The sequence below is a fragment of the Marmota flaviventris genome, chromosome 2, assembly GCF_047511675.1.
Source record: "Marmota flaviventris isolate mMarFla1 chromosome 2, mMarFla1.hap1, whole genome shotgun sequence".
NCBI lineage: Eukaryota > Metazoa > Chordata > Mammalia > Rodentia > Sciuridae > Marmota > Marmota flaviventris.
This window is the reverse complement of record NC_092499.1, coordinates 105,362,599-105,379,133: the sequence shown is the minus strand read 5'-3', so window position 1 is coordinate 105,379,133 and position 16,535 is coordinate 105,362,599. Positions and strand designations below refer to the sequence as shown.

Genomic DNA, 16,535 nt, shown 5'->3' with positions numbered 1-16,535 from the left:
TCTGTTCAGGAGTGGCTGGGAGAACTGCCCTGGAATAGGAACACTTTCAAACACAAGGGTGGAGACAACTGAGTCCCCCTCCAAAGTCTGGCAAGCCGTGTATGTATACTTGATTATATCACTTTGAAGTTTAGCACAAAAGAGCAAATGGCAGAGATGTGTTTACCAGGCAAGCAGTTATTAAATAGTACCCTGTGGTCTGTGTTAAGCTTGGAAAGGGTGGCAACGTGGGAGGAGGGCTGGGCTGTCAGCAGGAACCACTGGTGACCAGAGGGGTGGTGACCAGGGGAGATGGAAGCAATGATAAGGGGAAGTTCCCAAAAGGCTTTCTGAAGCACAGGCGGGCGGAAGGCTGGGAGTTCAGCCAAGGACATGATGTGGAGTGTGAAGGTCATGCTGGTATGTGAGAGGCCAGGGTGGTGATGTAATCCTGACAGCGTGGCTCTCAGCTCAGTTTTAGATGACTGGGGTGGGTGAGAAGGTGGAGTGTGGGGGACTCCAGTTGGCTTGGAGCAAATTGGCATGTTTTAATCAGGATGTTTTATAGTAAGGAGAAATGCAGAATGCCTGTGGAAGGTGCGGTCACTGCTCACAGTTTTGTGCTCTGATCCTGTGCATGTTATCCATGTTAATGTTTTTGGGTTTGAGGACCTGAGACAGAAGTGGGATGACAACCCAGAAAAAGCCAGATAAATTCAGTTTCTGCACTGAGGTAAAGTGGGTAACAGAACCGATTTGTAACTGGATTTCATGCTGGAAGAATCTCCAGGATCTGCTGATCCAGCCTCCTGGAGGTGGGTGAAGAGTTTATTCCCACTCTGTGTGACCAAGGATAAAGATGCCAAGACCTATTAAAACAGATCCTCATGTGGAAGCCCCCTGAGTGAGGACACTTCCTGAGAAGAAAGAATATCCAGCAGCATCAGGACTCAACTTTCAGAAGGGCTAGTACCCCTGAAAAGGCTTTGCTTGGGCACATTGGGCAAGGGTGAGAAGTTGGGGTTCCTGATGATGTCCCTCTGCTCATCCTCAGGGACCATCAGCCCTTACCCACTCCCCACAATCCCTCTCTAGGATTGGACTTAGTGATCATAAACCCTGGGCCCCTACCCTTGCCAGACTCTGCCCAGAGTCCCACAGGGTTGGTAGACATCCCTGGGTTCCAGAGGCCCCTCGGGGGCATGGGAAGCAGGCCAGTGCTCTCAGCTTCTTTCTCACCGTTTAAGCCATGCTGTGCAATGTGTTTGTAGAGTTCGAGGAAGTGGCAGCCGGGCTGGAAGGAGCCCCCGTTGGGGTAGAAGTCATAGTGCCCCACGGGCTGTTTGATACCCACGCTCAAGCCCATGTGCTCTTGGGTAAAGGTGTGAATGGCGTCCACAAAATTGGCATCATCTGGAGAAAGACGGTCACTGGGGGAAGTTCCCTCAAACAAAGGGCCCGCAGCATCCAGCCCTAAGGGGAGAGCAAGGATAAGGTCAGGGGAAGAAATATACTTTTTATCTGTTTAATATTATTACACATTTATGAGCTAGCAGGAAGAAGAGAAACCCAGGGTATAATCTTTCTCCAGAAAATTTTACCATAACCTTTCTGCAGTAAAACCACAGTAATTCATGGTGCTGAAAATTAGACACAGCCTGGGCATTACCTGGTGGGGAAGAGGTTTGCGGAGACTATCCAATGGTAGAAAGAAGGTTATGAGAGAATGCTTGATTTATTTAAGCAAATCAATTTTAAGTACCTCTCAAGCTACTTTGAAGAGCATTTGTTTGCATTAAAAAAACCCCAAAACCTATGTGCTCATTATATATAGTTCGAACCTATCCATCAAAGAAAGAATTTATTTGCTGGATGTTGTCAATAGTTTCCTAAACAAGCTGGCTTTTCTCCTACACTAATGTCATTTCATTGGAATGTCCAGAACAGCCTTAGGACATCACCGTTCCAGGGTGAAAATGTTCTGAGCCAATAGGCCTGCACAAAGCTCTGGTCCACAAGTGACAGATGTGTCTGCATGAGATGAGTGGCAGCTCCTGACTGGCTACTTGGGGAGTATTTATGCATACAAGGATTTTTCTATTTTTTTTCCATCTGTTTTCTCTGGAGGACCCTTTGATGTCTCCCTTCCCCACCCTGGCTTCCATTCTTTAGTAGGGAGAAGGGATTGAGAGTGGGCTCTGAGTACCCCTGCTCTCCAGCGTCACCCACACAGTCTTGGTGTGATCCTATTCCTTTTTTTCTGCAGGCTGACTACAAGATAACAATAGTGCAGTGAGCTCTCCTGCTGCCTCTGGTCAAGCGGGCCTGGCTAATAATGCCTGTTGTGACCTCCAACACCAGCCAGAATGGAAAAGGCTGGGGGGCTCAGGCCTGAGGCCACCTCGCTGAGTTCTAACTCAGCCTTCTGGTCCTGTTTCCACAGTCAAGGCCAGGGATTAAAGTAGTCCAGGCCTCCCACTACCAGAAAGATGGAGAAAAAGAGGAAAAAGTTGAGGAGATGAGTTCTCATGAAGACAGACATATTCAGTTTAAATGTCTGACATTATCTTATTCTTTTTCATGTTAAAATATGGTTTTATGAAGGAGTGGTAGTTGTAGAAAAGTAGTTGTTCTAAAAACTATTGTTACTTGATAAAAGAAAGTCACAATAGTTCTGTTTTTCATCTTAAAATGTGCTTTGTTTAGCCTGCTGGGTCTTGGTGATTAAGTAGGAGTTGGGTAGGTCAGATGGGCCTGATTGGATGAGTGGTGGGCACAGAGAATATGATATGCAAAGTTCAGAGAGGTCACCTGTGTTTGTAAAGAAAAATCCAGGGTCATGGAGGCCCAGAGCTCTAGAAAGGAGATGGCAAGAGGAGAAGTTGGAGAGCTCGGGGGACACTACACTGAGGGCCTGGCTCATGTCTCCTAGATTTCCTTTCTGTAGGTGTCAGTGATTTTGCTGTGGAGCAATCTGACCAAGTGTGTGTTTTTTTGGAATCCAAGCAGTGCAGGTGGTAGGGTGAGGTTGATGTGAGGGATGCTTGGGAGGAAAGGTCTTCTTGTACACACACAGCTCTTCCTGAGCACTAGGGCCATTTATGAGTGGGGTGCAGTTTGGGGTGAGATATTTGGTACAGATTCCCACCCTCAATTCAAATGGGATCCAGGGTCAGACACATGCATTTCACAAGTTTGGAGAGACTGAGGCACTAATTATAGCTGGTGTGTTGTAACAAATTAAGGCTGAATTCATCACTTCCTAACTTGTCTGCATTGGACTTTTTAAACTATAGATTAAAAAATAAGCCTTTCTTGCTGTAAGCATGTACTGAAAGTCCCGTTTCTAGTCCTATTTGGCACATTTAGAAGAGGCATTCATTTGAGGAAAGGCAATAGGAATAAAGGTCGTAATTTTCTCTGAATTCTCTCTCGGAACAGCGGCAATTCATGACAGCGGTCATGTCTGAGAGAGTGTTACGAGTCCTTCCGTGAACTGGAACCTGTCAGGGAAGAAGTCGGGTGTTTTAATGATGAGACTGTGGAGAAGCAGGGACGATAGCGAGAGAGCCATGAGGAAGGGTTACCTGTAATTCTCCCGATCTTGTGCTTCCCGCCGATATAGCTGCCTGCAAATCCTGAGACATGAGCACCCAGGCTGTATCCAATTAGATGAACATTACTTCGAGAAAACTGAGCAGTTACCTGGAAGACAGCAGCAAGATGGTTGCAGGAGGATAGGCACTGCCCACCCGAGTGGGTCCACCTTTGTCTGGGCACTGCTCCTGTGCTTTGCGCCTGCTCACAAATGCGGAGGTGCAAACTGTTAACTGGTTTCTCACTTCAGAGCCTCTGTCCTCTAGTTGGCTGGCCCTTCTTTCTAGTCAGGTGCCTGGGATTCTGCCTGGTGGCTGTTGCCTCCCACCTGCCTGTTTTCACCTGGCTATTAATGCTTTATGGAAACCATTACACTCATCTGGGTGGGGGCTGATGGTTTCCAGGGTGCATTTAAACCCCTCAACACCTCTAAAGTGCAAAAGGTGTGGTAGGTGGGGTGCAGGGAGATTAAAGTCTGCAAAATAGGGGATCAGGTTGAGCATTAGATAGAGGCTTGGGGTCTGGCTTCAGTCCTATGAGCTTAGGCCCTCTATTTGGGTTGCTGTTGGAGACCATTTTATTCCATGCACACTCAAGGGAAGGGTGAGGAGGGCAGGGGGGGGTGAGGCTTACCTCCAGCCACCGGAGAAAAGCTGCCACCTCCTGGCCCACGATTCGGGTGTTGCGCACGGCGATGGTATAGTGGCGATAGGCCAAGGTGATCCAGTCTGCCAGCCCCACATTCACCGGCTGGGCTGTCCGGGACTTGAGTGCAGCCGCCATCTGCCAGACCCAGCTCTCCAGCATGCCGTCCACCTGAGAGTGGCCCATAGACTGTCAGCCTTGCCTGAGGGCTGAGGGAGGGCCGTGCTGATTCCCCTTCTCCTCGTTTCCCCCCACCTTCTTCAATTCTTGTACAGTGCTGGACTCTTTTTTCCAAGAGAAAGGGCTAGACACAGGGTTTCTCAGCCTGGGTGCTAACAATATCAGGGGCCAGATCATTCTTGTTGTTGGGGACTGTCCTGTACATTGGTCAGCAGCATCCCTAGCTTTACCCACTAAGATGCCAGCAGCATCTTCTACCCCACGTTTTGAAAACCAAAAACATGTTCAGACTTTTGCACCTGAGAACCACTGTCATAAATTTCCCTTTTAGGCTTTCTGAGTCCTTATGGAAAAGTCTATATAAATCATGTCTCCAAATCTGACCTGTCCCTTGAGGTCAGCTACAGGCCACCTCCTCCTGTAGGCTGCTCTACTGCACCTCTGAATCCCCAGTTGGCTCCACCCTACTGGCTTTGGTGGGACTAGCAGGGGCTTGGAGAATTGTCCTGTGTGTGCACCCTGATGGAGCACTATCTGCAGGGTGCTCTGAATGCAATCAGAGAGCAAAGCATTTGCATTGTGTCTTGAAGGATAAGCAGGAATTCAGTGGAAGGAAAGAGGTGTGATGGTGAGTGGTGAGTGAAGTAGCAGCCGGGGTGAGAGGCAGAAGAAATATCACAGAATCATGAAAGTGCAGGCAGTGTGGTATGTCGGAGGTGAAGCTAGAGGGCTTAGCTGTGGCCTCACATGCCATTTGGGGGAGAAGATGCAGTTATTTGTTTATTTATTCATTTACATTTATATTGGAGATTGAACCCACAATGCTTTATCACTGAGATACATTCCCCAGTCCTTTTTATTTTGAGACAGGCATTTTCTAATTTGCTTAGGGCTTCATTAAATTGCTGAGGCTGACCTTGAACTTGTGATCCTCCCTCCTCAGCCTCCTCAGTCCCTGGAATTATAGGAGTGTGTCATGGCACCCAGCAAGATGCAGCCATTTAATAAATGTTTACCAAGTGCCTTCTGTGTGCATGTGGCATCCTGCTCCAAATCCAGGCTCTCCCACTTAACTGAGTAAGCTCAGGCAAGTTATTTAATACCCCTGTGTTTCTGTTTTCTCATCTGGAATGTGGGGATAATAATGCCCTTCTTCCAGAATGGTTGGGAAGCACTTAGAACAGTGCCTGGAACATAGTACAGATTCATTAAATTGTCTGTTATTGTGGCAGAATTAATAGCAGTAGCTATATTCCAGGTTGAATAGGATTTTGAGAATGAAGAACACATTTTGGTTAGAGGATCCTCTTATCTTCATGTTGCATTTGTAAACAAGACTCATTCATTTGGTCATTAATTCAGTTAACAAATATTTTGGAGCCCTTTATATGTAATAGGCACGATCCCACAGTGGTCAATTAGAAAAGAGTAGGACAGAATCTTTTCCAGTAAGAACAGAGAAACATTGGCAGACAATGACAAAACTGAGCAGCAGGGCAGAGCTGGAAGGTGCCCAGGAGGGTGTGGGAACTCTGGGGACCCTAAGGTGCCCTGGGGAAGGGCTGGATGGAGGCAGTGCAGACCTGCAGGAAGACCTGTTTGCAACTGTGTCCTCAGGAAAAGTAGGAGTTATTTAGGAGAAGAGAAGAAGAGAGGATGCTCTAGGCAGAGGGCACAGCCCAGCCAAGGCCAAGCAGAGAGCTACAATCAGTGAGTATGGCTGGAACCTACCATGGGAGGCAAGGAGGTGAGGAGACGTCAGGGAGGCGATGGGCAGGCAGGGGCAAAGGTGGACTGGAGGTGAGAGGAAGGAGATAGATGAGTCTGTTTGCTCTCCAAAATGGGCTAGATGAGGTTTTAAAAAAATTTTTTTTTGTAGTTGTAGATGGACAGCATGCCTTCATTTAATTTTATTTTTATGCAGTGCTGAGGATTGAACCCAGTGCCCCACACATGCCACACAAGCGCTCCACCACTGAACTACTGCCCCAGCCCTAGATCAGGGTTTTAAGGGCATTTTTTTTTCAACAAAATGGCATAAAAAGTTTTCCAAGTCATGAAAGAGATGCCAGAATTTTTAGAGGCTTCAATGTGTGAGCTGAACTTCAAATCATTGGTGGATTGGAATTGGGGGGCAGTTTCCTTTTGGAGACCAGACAGTCCTCACAGGGTTTGACTTCACTCTGCCCACAATATCCTTTCTCTTCTTTATAGTAATAGGATGTTTAGCACCACCAGAAAGCTATACATTCTATTTTTTTTTCTTTTTTTGGTGCTGGGAATTGAACCAAGGGTGCTTTACCCCTGATCTCGCTAAATTGCTTAGGGCTTCAATAAACTGCTGAGGCTGGCCTTGAACTTGCAATCCTCTTGCCTCAATCTCTTGAGTTGCTGGGATTATAGGCATGCATACTCATGCCCGGCAGGCTACACTTTCTCTAAGAGGCTGCACTTCTTAGTCACCTTTCCACCTAGGTGTGGCTGATGGATATAACTGGAAGCATTGCACAGGTGCTTCTGGGAGGTGAATTAAAAAAAAAATACTCCTTAATTGTTAGCTGCAAACAGATGATTTATATGCTATGTGAATTATATTTAAATAGAGCTATTTTTTTTTAAACCTTGCTTCTTGAGCCCTGTATACCTCCTTTACTATATTGCTGCCTGGAATCAAGATGTGGTGGCTGGTGTTCCTGCTGACATCTGCTTGTCTGCCAGCCTTGGGGTCATCCACAGGCTGCTGAGAGCACATGCTGCTAGTTTGGACCATGAGTGCAAGGGCCACACTCTAAGGTGGCAGAGCAGTAGGCCTGAAGGAGTTGGAACCTTGAGGAGTTCATTGACCAGCGCTGTCTAGCCAGTTTTGAATGACATCTCTCTGGATCATTGTGTAAAATGGAATCAAACTCCTGTTTTATTTGAATCACTACTAATTTAGGTCTGTTATTTGCTGCTGGATTTAACCCTTACGGCACTAGATTTCATGAGGACCCCATGTCTTTTGCTTCCTGCCTCTCCTGGTGAAATATGGAGATTCAGGCAGGACCTTCCACCTGCACAGGCTGCAGTCCCTTCAGGGCCTTAATGAGCTGCATGACTTCTTTGAGCCACATTTTATATAAAACATGGAGCTAATTATATTTTCCTTGCCCTGTTCACTCATGGAATTGAAATAACCAATGAGATAATGTGTAGGGAAGCACTTGGCAAACCAGCATGTTCTTTAGAAACACTACATTGTTATCATCAGAGCCCTATCTTTTTATTTAAAATCGAACATACCAGGAAGAAAAAAGCAAACGAGAAAGTAAAGAGAAAAAGGCACGTCCATGTTTCCTACCGACCACCCGTGGATTATCACCACCAAAGGCAGCGAGGAATTGAAGCCGCACTCCCACAGTGTGTCTGGGTGATTGAGCCAGATCTGACAGCCCTTGTTGGTTTCATCTTTGAAGAGCAAGAATCTGGTCTCTGTCTCCTGCAAAGATTTCTTTGTTTCGACAGCTCGAGATCTTCTCCCAATCAGCTCTGGAATATAAAATTGCAGACCATGCTCAGCCTGGCTTCTGTTATTGTGAGGTGTCAGAGATCAGCATGAGTTGCAGCTTTGGGGAATCCAACAGAGCCTTTGTAGCTGAATAGCCAGGTGATGGAGGTTGATCTAGAAGGACCCAACAAAGGGGCCGGAGGGAGGTTAGATCCTTTAATCCTCCACCCTGTCATCCCAGTGACCAGTCAGTCAGGAGTAGAGGAATAGCTCTGGGGGATGGGGAGTGTAGGTGAGGCATTGGGACCCAGTCTTGGAGAAGGTGAACCCCTTATCTAGAATCTCACTGCCCAGAACTGGGTAGAGTCAGGATGGGAACCCAGGTCTGTCTTTCAGTGCTAGGAAGAGAGTGGAGAGAGCATCTTAATTAGATAACACTGCAGCCTGTTCTCACTGCAGACACCCCATATCACGCAAGCCTGGCATAGAAGAGCCTGGCTGGGGTAGGGGTGGGGAGGATCACCAAGGATGTAATATATTGGTAAGGGAGAGGGCATTCAGGTACAGCTTTTCAGGGAGTGGGGAGCTGATCCTGGCCTTGAAGGGTGATAGAGGCATGTGTTTGGGGAAGGCAGTGGGCTTTCTGAGCAGAGGGAACAGCAAGAGGAAAGCCTCAGAGGTGTGAACATCTGTGGCCATAACAAGGCAGGAGGCCAGTGGGCAGCAGAGCATGCAGGGCCGGGATGCTAGGGAGCCTGGGCTCTCTGGTCTAAATGACAGGGAAGGTGCCATGTTTCCATGGAGTGGCACATAAAGATGGGTGACATCTTCCTGCCAAGCTTAGGGATCAGGCCCAGAGCTACAGGAGGAAGCTCTTGCCCTCCCTCTTGGTAGAGGGTGGACTCCCCTGTGGCTGAGAGGCAGACACATAGCCACGCTGACATTTTTAGTCAGTGACTTAATTCAGTCCAATTACTAAGGACCCTGATCATTCTTTCTGAGCATAAAATCATGCAGGCTACTCAAATAATAAGTCTTGGGCTTTTGGTTTCAGGGGACAGCAGGGCCAAGAGATGATGAACCTACCAAGTGCAAGGGGAGGTATTAATGAAACCAATTTTCCTACCCAAAGGTTATTAATTCCAAAGGTTATTAATTCCCAGCAAAGGGCAATGATTTTTCACTATGATGACAGAATGAAATGCATCATATTTTATTTAAAGAGATGTGAGCGAGAATCTGAATTAACCATTCTGAGAGAATGAAAGAAAATGTCTGTGGCCCAGCTGGCCTTCCCCAAGCTTATTCACTTCCTGGCTTGTCTTCAACCTCTGAAAGCCAGCTCTCAGCCCTCTCCCCTTCCCTCTGGACTTCCGAGACAAAAGCACAAGTGTCATCTTGCACGTCTCTGTCAGCTTCCCCATCAGTCCAAAGTCTAGTGTCCCTAAATATCCCTAGAATCTAGTGCCTTCATTTCCACACACAGTCTTTTTGCTTGGGCTATTGAAACAGCCTCCTCACTGGTCTCTCTCTGTTTGGTCTTCTCCCTCTTCCCTCATGCAGCTGCTTCAAGGATCTTTCTAGAACAGAAATGACTACATCTTTCAGTGACTTTAAGTTTCTTGGCAGGCAGCCACCGCCACCACCTGAATGACTGTCCCTCACTCCCAATTCTTCCCCTCCCTTCACTGTGCCTCCAACAGCTGCCCCAGTGCTGTTTCACACCCTCCTACCTTGGCAGTCTCACTTCCCCCACCTTTGTTTCTCCACCTGAAACTCCGGTCCATCCACTAAAACAGCCGAAGCATCACACCCTCCAAGAACACAGAGATAATTACTCCCCTTGCTGGAAAACTGGAGCAGTTCCAGGATCCCTGATGTCCAGGGCCTCACACTTTCCTGGTCCTGAAATTTAGGACGGTTTCCCTAGGCGTTGTTGTACAAAGAGGTCCTTGGATGAGGCAGGGGCTGTTGTTTTGACATCAAAACAGCCCTGTACCGTGTCCTTGGTCCTAATGCACTTGCCCGGTAGGCTGCTTATTCCTTTGTTTATTTACAAACAGAGTCTCACCAAGTTGCTGAGGTTGGCCCTGAACTTGTGATCCTCCTGCCTTAGCTTCTGGAGTTGCTAGGATTACAGGTGTGCACACTGCTGCACCTAGCTCTAGGCTGGTTTGCTTAGGTTTGAGTTTCCTCCACCAGGGTAGGAACTCACGGGAAGTAGCCCTGAACACAAGGTTTGTGCTAACACTCAGTGGATGAGGGATGTGGTGTTCTGTGGGATCTAGGTCTCAGATCAAAGGCTCACATTCAGCCTGCCCGTTATTGGTACATTGGATCTACTATAACTAAGTTTCTTTTATCAGTGATGGAGAAGTGACTCCTTCATTTCAAGACAGGTTTTTTAATGCTAAGAGGACCATATGAAAATAAATTGGGGATAAAAATAGTACCTATCTCATGGGGTTGTTATGAGGATTAAGTAAGATATTTGTAAGGAGCTCAGAACAATGCCTGGCACATAATTAGCACCTATGGAAAGGTGTGTTCGGAAAATACATGCTGATTGGAGCCCCAGCATCTTGCATTTTTGATCTGTGAAATCCTTCCTATCTGTGAATATTTATCCTGGGGACCTCACAGGACAAATTCTGTCTTATGTGTATTTACTCTGGATTTAGCTGTGAGAACAAGCTCTGAAGGGCCTCAAGACTTTATGGGAGACACAATGGAAGAGTTGTCAATTGGAAAGGCCACAAACAATGCAGCAGAGCAGGGCCCTTCTGGGGCCTTTGGCTTTCTTGAAGGTGTGTGAGGAAGCTGCACATACAGTACCGTTTAGGTGTGTACTCATTTGTTCATTCTTCAATAAACACTAATTAGGCATCCATTAGGCCCAGGCCCTGGCCTTGTGCTAGCTGGAGGCCAAGGGGCGTGGCCTTTGCCTTTCAGGGGTCCCCAGCCCTGTGCGTGAGGCAGGCATGAAACTCAGCCATTGATCACTGCTGCTGTAGTGAGCAGGGGCTTTAGGGAGACCCCTGGAGACCAGGAGGCACCTGTCAAGTATAGAAGGATGAATGATTCTTTAGGAGCTCATATCCATAAGAAATTATTGAAGACACTGGGGCTCTGGGGCCTAAAAAATGAAGATTTAGTGGATATCAGAGTTGGAGGGCTGTTGTAGAGAAGAGGAGTAGAATAACTTCCAGCAACTCCAGGAGTGAGAAGGAAGATGGATGGGTGGGAATGATATGGAAGAAAAAAAATTGACTTTAAGTAGTTCACAAACATTCATAGTTGAAGAAACTGGGGCAAAGAGAAAATAAGGACAGTAAAACAACAAAGACAGAAATATTATTAACACCCTGAATGAACACCACGTGATCCTACAAGGCTGCTGAAGATGGGCCACAGACAGATATTGTTCTGGGCTTCTTATTGGCTGGAGATGCCCACATACCCACACTGGTTTCCAGCGCGTTTTAAGCTAGTATACATCAAGTGCTTTCTCTGTGCCAGGCTCTTTTCTAGTGCAGAGGAAAACTGGAGCAGTTCTAGGATCCCTGATGTCCAGGGCCTCACACTTTCCTGGTCCTGAAACTTGGGACGGTTTCCCTAGGCGTTGTTGTACAAAGAGGTCCTTGGATGAGGCAGGGGCTGCTGTTTTGAGCACCATTTCTACAAAATATACAGCAGTGAGTTTGATGTGGTTGACTCAGGGAGCCTAGCAAGCCTCAGTGGGAGCAGTGCAAATGCATTTCAGTTACTGCAAGTCTCTGAGGGACTCTTTGCTACCTCTGAGGAAGCAGCCATATTCTGGGAAGAAGGGGTGGTGATCCGGAGCTCAAGTGTCTCACCTTCCACAGTAGCAGAGTCTGAGTATCCCTTTCTTGGGACACACAGAGCACTTGTGCATCCTCAGGTAAGGACTCACTGTGGGGTACCACACCCAGGTGTTACTGAGATCTCTTCCCCAAGCCTTTATACAGCCAGCTCCTGACTGGGCTTCTCCATCTGGGGATCCTTAGTGTGCTGCAAACTCAAGCAAGCCAAACAATGTATTCTCCTCCTTCCCAACCCATTCTTCCTGTGTTTCCTATTGTGGTTCATAAAATCATCATCCATCCATGCTGTTGATCAAGCTAGGAAGCTAGGAGGAACTTAATGTCCTCTCTCCCCTGTCCAGGGGGTCACCAACTACAGAGGACTGTGCCTCAGAATGATCTTTTCTACCCCTTGCCCTGGCTTGGTCTAAAACTTTATCCTGTAAAAAAAAAATTGTGGTGTTACAATAGACTCTCAACTGTTCTATTATTTTTCTCTTTGTATAATTAAAAGATGCTTGTTGTATATTACAAATATACAATAAGTGCTGAAATGAATAATTTTATTTATTAGACAAAACACAAATAACATTTGGGATTTTTCATTCTGATATTTTTTTATGGAGGTATTGTTCCATAGATATTTATTTGGAGAGTTCAAAGCTGAGATCATAGTACATAAATGCTCTTAATCCCTCTTTACCTATCATTATAGTTTTCTTACAGTACCAAAAATTATTCAAAAACATGCTTTTGAAAAGCAGCATAATAGATTTACCTGTTCCATTATTGCTGGAAATTTTGGTTGTTTCTAGTTTTTTTCCTCTATTACAATGCTCCGATGCACTGATGACCATCTTTATAAATAAATCTTTGTCTACATCTATGAGCATTTTCTTAGTATATATTCATAAAACAGACTTCTTAGTTCATTAGGTCTGATCCAATTGATATCTCTTTATAGGCACACACATATCCACATTGGTTTTCAGCGTTTTTAAGGCTAGTGTATGCCAAGTGCTCTTCCTGTGCCAACCACTTTTCTAACAATCTTATTTGTATTGACTCATTTAAACCTCACGACAACATTATGGTAAGCTGCAAGGAAAACAAAGGATTCTGTTAATGATAAAGAAATTGTTTCCACATTGGAGGAGATATATAGGAGATGCACCGTCTTCAGGCATATCTTCCAAAATTGTCATTTTTTTCGTGTCTTCAGGAGAGATAAAGGCACACCAGCGGGAAGAATTTGGGGATGATGCTGTGGTTTTTTTAAAATATATTTTTATTTGTAGTTGGACACAATATTTTTATTTACTTATTTATTTTTATGTGGTGCTGAGGATCGAACCTAGTGCCTCATGTATGCAAGGCAAGTGCTCTACCACTGAGCCACAACCCCAGCCCCTGATGCTGTGATGTTGAGAGGGGGAATATTAACAAGGTAAGAAGTCAAATCCTTCAAGGGAATCAGTCTCTGTATCCAGGAAAAGGAACTGACAGGCCAGGCAGCTTGGTTTGTCCTCTGTAGGACAGCAAGTTCCTAGGGCAGAAAAATTATCCTCAAAATTAGTCCGAAGGAGAAGCTGGGCCCAGTCATTACATTTCTAATATAAGATTCCTTGCGGCAAGTGATTTCTCTATTCCTAAGTCAGCTCTCAGGATTGAGGGCTTGTATATTTCGTACAAGAACAAATTATTTCATTTTCTTTTGGGTAAGGACATCATCAGGTGAGTGACTGCAGGCAAATGAGCTGGGCCACCTGGCGTTAGAGACCCTGATTGGAGTCAGGCTCTGCCTTGTGCTGGCGATGCCTATGCTGGATGCTTCTGCTCAGTTGACTGCTGTCAGCGCTTGCCATGTACTGACTGATGCTAAGGACACAAGTGCCTGAGACAGGAGCCCCAGGTGTTAATATGCCTCTCACAGAGTTGTTTGTACATCTTTACATTCATTATTTAATTTGCTAATGTGTGTGTGTGTGTGTGTGCGCGCGCGTGTGTGATTTTGCTTTGTAAACATGCACTTCTGAAAATATTCCCAGACCTGGCAGGGGGCCTCTGGAAGACCATAATTTCACAATTTCCCTGAACACTCTCCAAGTCATGTTCTCTGCTCGTGATGGAACAATCCTATGAGATTAATGTAGCTGCAGCTCTGACCCTGGCTGCTGTGGTGAGGCCAATGATTTGCAGGTGGGCAATGGTGACTTCAGAATTTCTTGAGTGTTGGTAGAAGGAAAAAAGCCCATGTGAGAATTTAGTCTCTGCTGGACCTTCATGAATTTAGCTTTAAGCTGCTGCTGAACTGTGCTTGATGATAAGTACATTCTGCTCAAGAGTATATATGGTGAGGGATGTTTCTCCCACTCCCGCCATCTTGAATTTTGGCCTGACCTGATGTCCCAGGCTCCCACTTATGATCTTGAAAACATTTCTCTGCCTCAGTTCCTCAATTTGGACAATGTAGTTACTAATTTTTCTAATGTCTCCTGCCCACCACCCCCATGCATCGAATTAATGGCAGAATTAAAAGAACTCACCTTTCCTGGCATCCGGGTTAACATATTTCTTCTGTGATGGAGGACAAAAGCCTCAACCCAAACCCCTTCCATGTTTTGGGACTCTTCCCATCCCTGTGTAAAGCTCAGAGGGCTGATGTTCCATGTCCCATAAAGACTAATGTTGCCAACTAAGCTCCATAGTTGCTGAAGGGAAATATGTCCTGAATCACAGAGGACAGCTGTCTATGGGAAATATCCCTAAACTAATGAGGGGACCAGTAAAACAACAACTAAAACATCTCACTCCTGAAACACCTGGCAGAACTGTTTTATGCCAGCTTCATCCTCGGATGAGATTTCCCCCTTCCTTCCCAGAGGTTACTCTAAGAGGGTTCTTGCCCAGCTGAGGGGGTTGTGTGCTGGCATCTGATCACAGTCAATCAGGGGAAGTTCCACAGGAGCTGGATCATCTCAGGTCTTAGACCTGCTCTTGGAGTAGAGGACCTTGGTTTAAAATTAGTTTGCCAAGTGCTGTTTGGATTAGTAAATTAATTTAATTGAGTTCTTGTTTCAGATTTTTGTTTGGATGTTTAATGACTGTCCAGACCCTGGCTTTGAGTTTCATGTGACCTTTTTCTCCTCCTCATCTCAGGTATGACCTACACAATGACCAGGTGAGGCTTCCAAGGAGCAGAGGAGGGCTGAGGCAGAGGACCTAATTATGCAGTTTAAGGCATTGTCAGATGGTCTAGCAGTCAAGGACCTAGGAGCACGGAGTCCTACCTCAGCCCAGCACCACCCTCCTCGTGGAGTTCCTGCTGGAGACAAGTGCACTGGGGTGTTGGCAGGTAGGGTACGTACTGCTTTAGTATCAGCAGTGCTTGTGCCTATAAAAGGAGAATGAGAGCCACTTCCCTCTCCATGGACAGCTGTCAGAAGATGAACTGGGTACCTTACACCCAAACGAGGAAAGAAGAGAAGATTGCTGTCTCCTTTTCAATCTGGCCCCATGGATGAAGAGACCCAAATGGGCCCACACCTTGTGTGTGACTTGTTACTGCACAGTGAGACACACGGCTCTGGGGAGGTTAGGAGCCAAGGCTCTGGAGTCAGCATGTTTGGTCACCATTCTGTTTCTTAGGCTGTGTGCCATTAGCTACTTAACTTCTCTGTGTCTCACTTATGAGACTAACATTAATGCCTACCTTATAGGAATATTATGAGTTATAGACTAAAATATATTGTTTTAAAACAACTTGATGGCAAAATTTATAGATTCTTCTTGGAAATCCTTAGGGACAATGCACGGTTTGTCTTTGGTCATAAGACCATTTAATGAAAAGAGTGAGTGGATTTAACGCAGAATATGTCTATTTACTTATTGACAAAGAAGCTGGCTTCTTTTTGAGGAGGGGTGTTCTTAGGAGGGTCCAACAGGTCCACTTGTCAAGCAGACCACACTGGATAAAGTGAATGGCTTTTGCTATTACTAATTAGCCACAATCTAGCATCCCAGAATTATACTATTGGAAAAGATCTTTGAGAGCTTTCTAGACAGAGTTCTGATCTATGAGTCTCAGTGATGAGCAGGAGCTGGCTCTCAACTGTGTGCATCTCTTCCCATTTTTCCATGTTCTGTAACTTAACATTGGGAGTTTGAAATTGGCATGTGCTAGTATTTACACCATAGAAATTGGCATAAGCTAAAAAATCAAGTTTTCAATTTAATTTGATTACTTATTTTAATTTGATTTTTTTTTTTTGAGAGAAAGCACCTGTTAGAAATTTAAACCCACCACTGTGTGAGATGTTAGCTCACAAAACTTTTGGCGAATGACAGGTAACACATTTCTTTAACTTTTTTGTATAGCAACTTGCAGGGGACTACGTTCCTACCAGTTTCTTCACCCTTGCTTTGCGCAAAGGTCATTCTGTGTTGGTCATTGTTTCCATCAGGCTCGGCTCTGAGATACACCTGCTGCATGCTTGCTTCAGAAATCCCGTTCTTTGGGCTTGTGCTTGAGGTGTGAGAAGTGCAGGGTGGCGGCCGAAGCCACGCCCTCCTCCCACAGGAGCAATTTAGAAGCCTGGCTGGTTCTTGCTCCTCTGGGTGTCACCAGCCCTTGTCCCTTCCCCAGCGGGGAGTTAAGCATCCACTCTTTCTCATCCCTGCCTCCTTCCCTGCCCAGATTGTCTTAGGAAAATTGTTTTGGCAAGTTTATTCTTTCATAAAAGATGGGAAAGTAGGTTGGATTCAAATGGCTTCTGCTTTCAGTCCTAGAAACATCTCCAAGCTAAGAAATGGTGGGGGTGGAG

General features: G+C 45.8%; 1 protein-coding gene across 1 annotated transcript in view; it reads right to left on the bottom strand.

Moving 5' to 3' along the window:
- Positions 1–16,203, bottom strand: part of Lipc (lipase C, hepatic type) — a 35,187-nt gene extending 18,984 nt beyond the window's left edge. Inside the window, exons 1-5 of the mRNA XM_071607415.1 lie at positions 16,116–16,203; positions 7,742–7,929; positions 4,210–4,392; positions 3,567–3,684; positions 1,219–1,452 (exon numbers count right to left, since the gene is read on the bottom strand). Coding sequence (XP_071463516.1) covers positions 1,219–1,452; positions 3,567–3,684; positions 4,210–4,392; positions 7,742–7,929; positions 16,116–16,203 — 811 coding nt within the window. The remainder of the gene's footprint in view (positions 1–1,218; positions 1,453–3,566; positions 3,685–4,209; positions 4,393–7,741; positions 7,930–16,115) is intronic.
- Between the last annotated feature and the right edge of the window lie 332 nt (positions 16,204–16,535).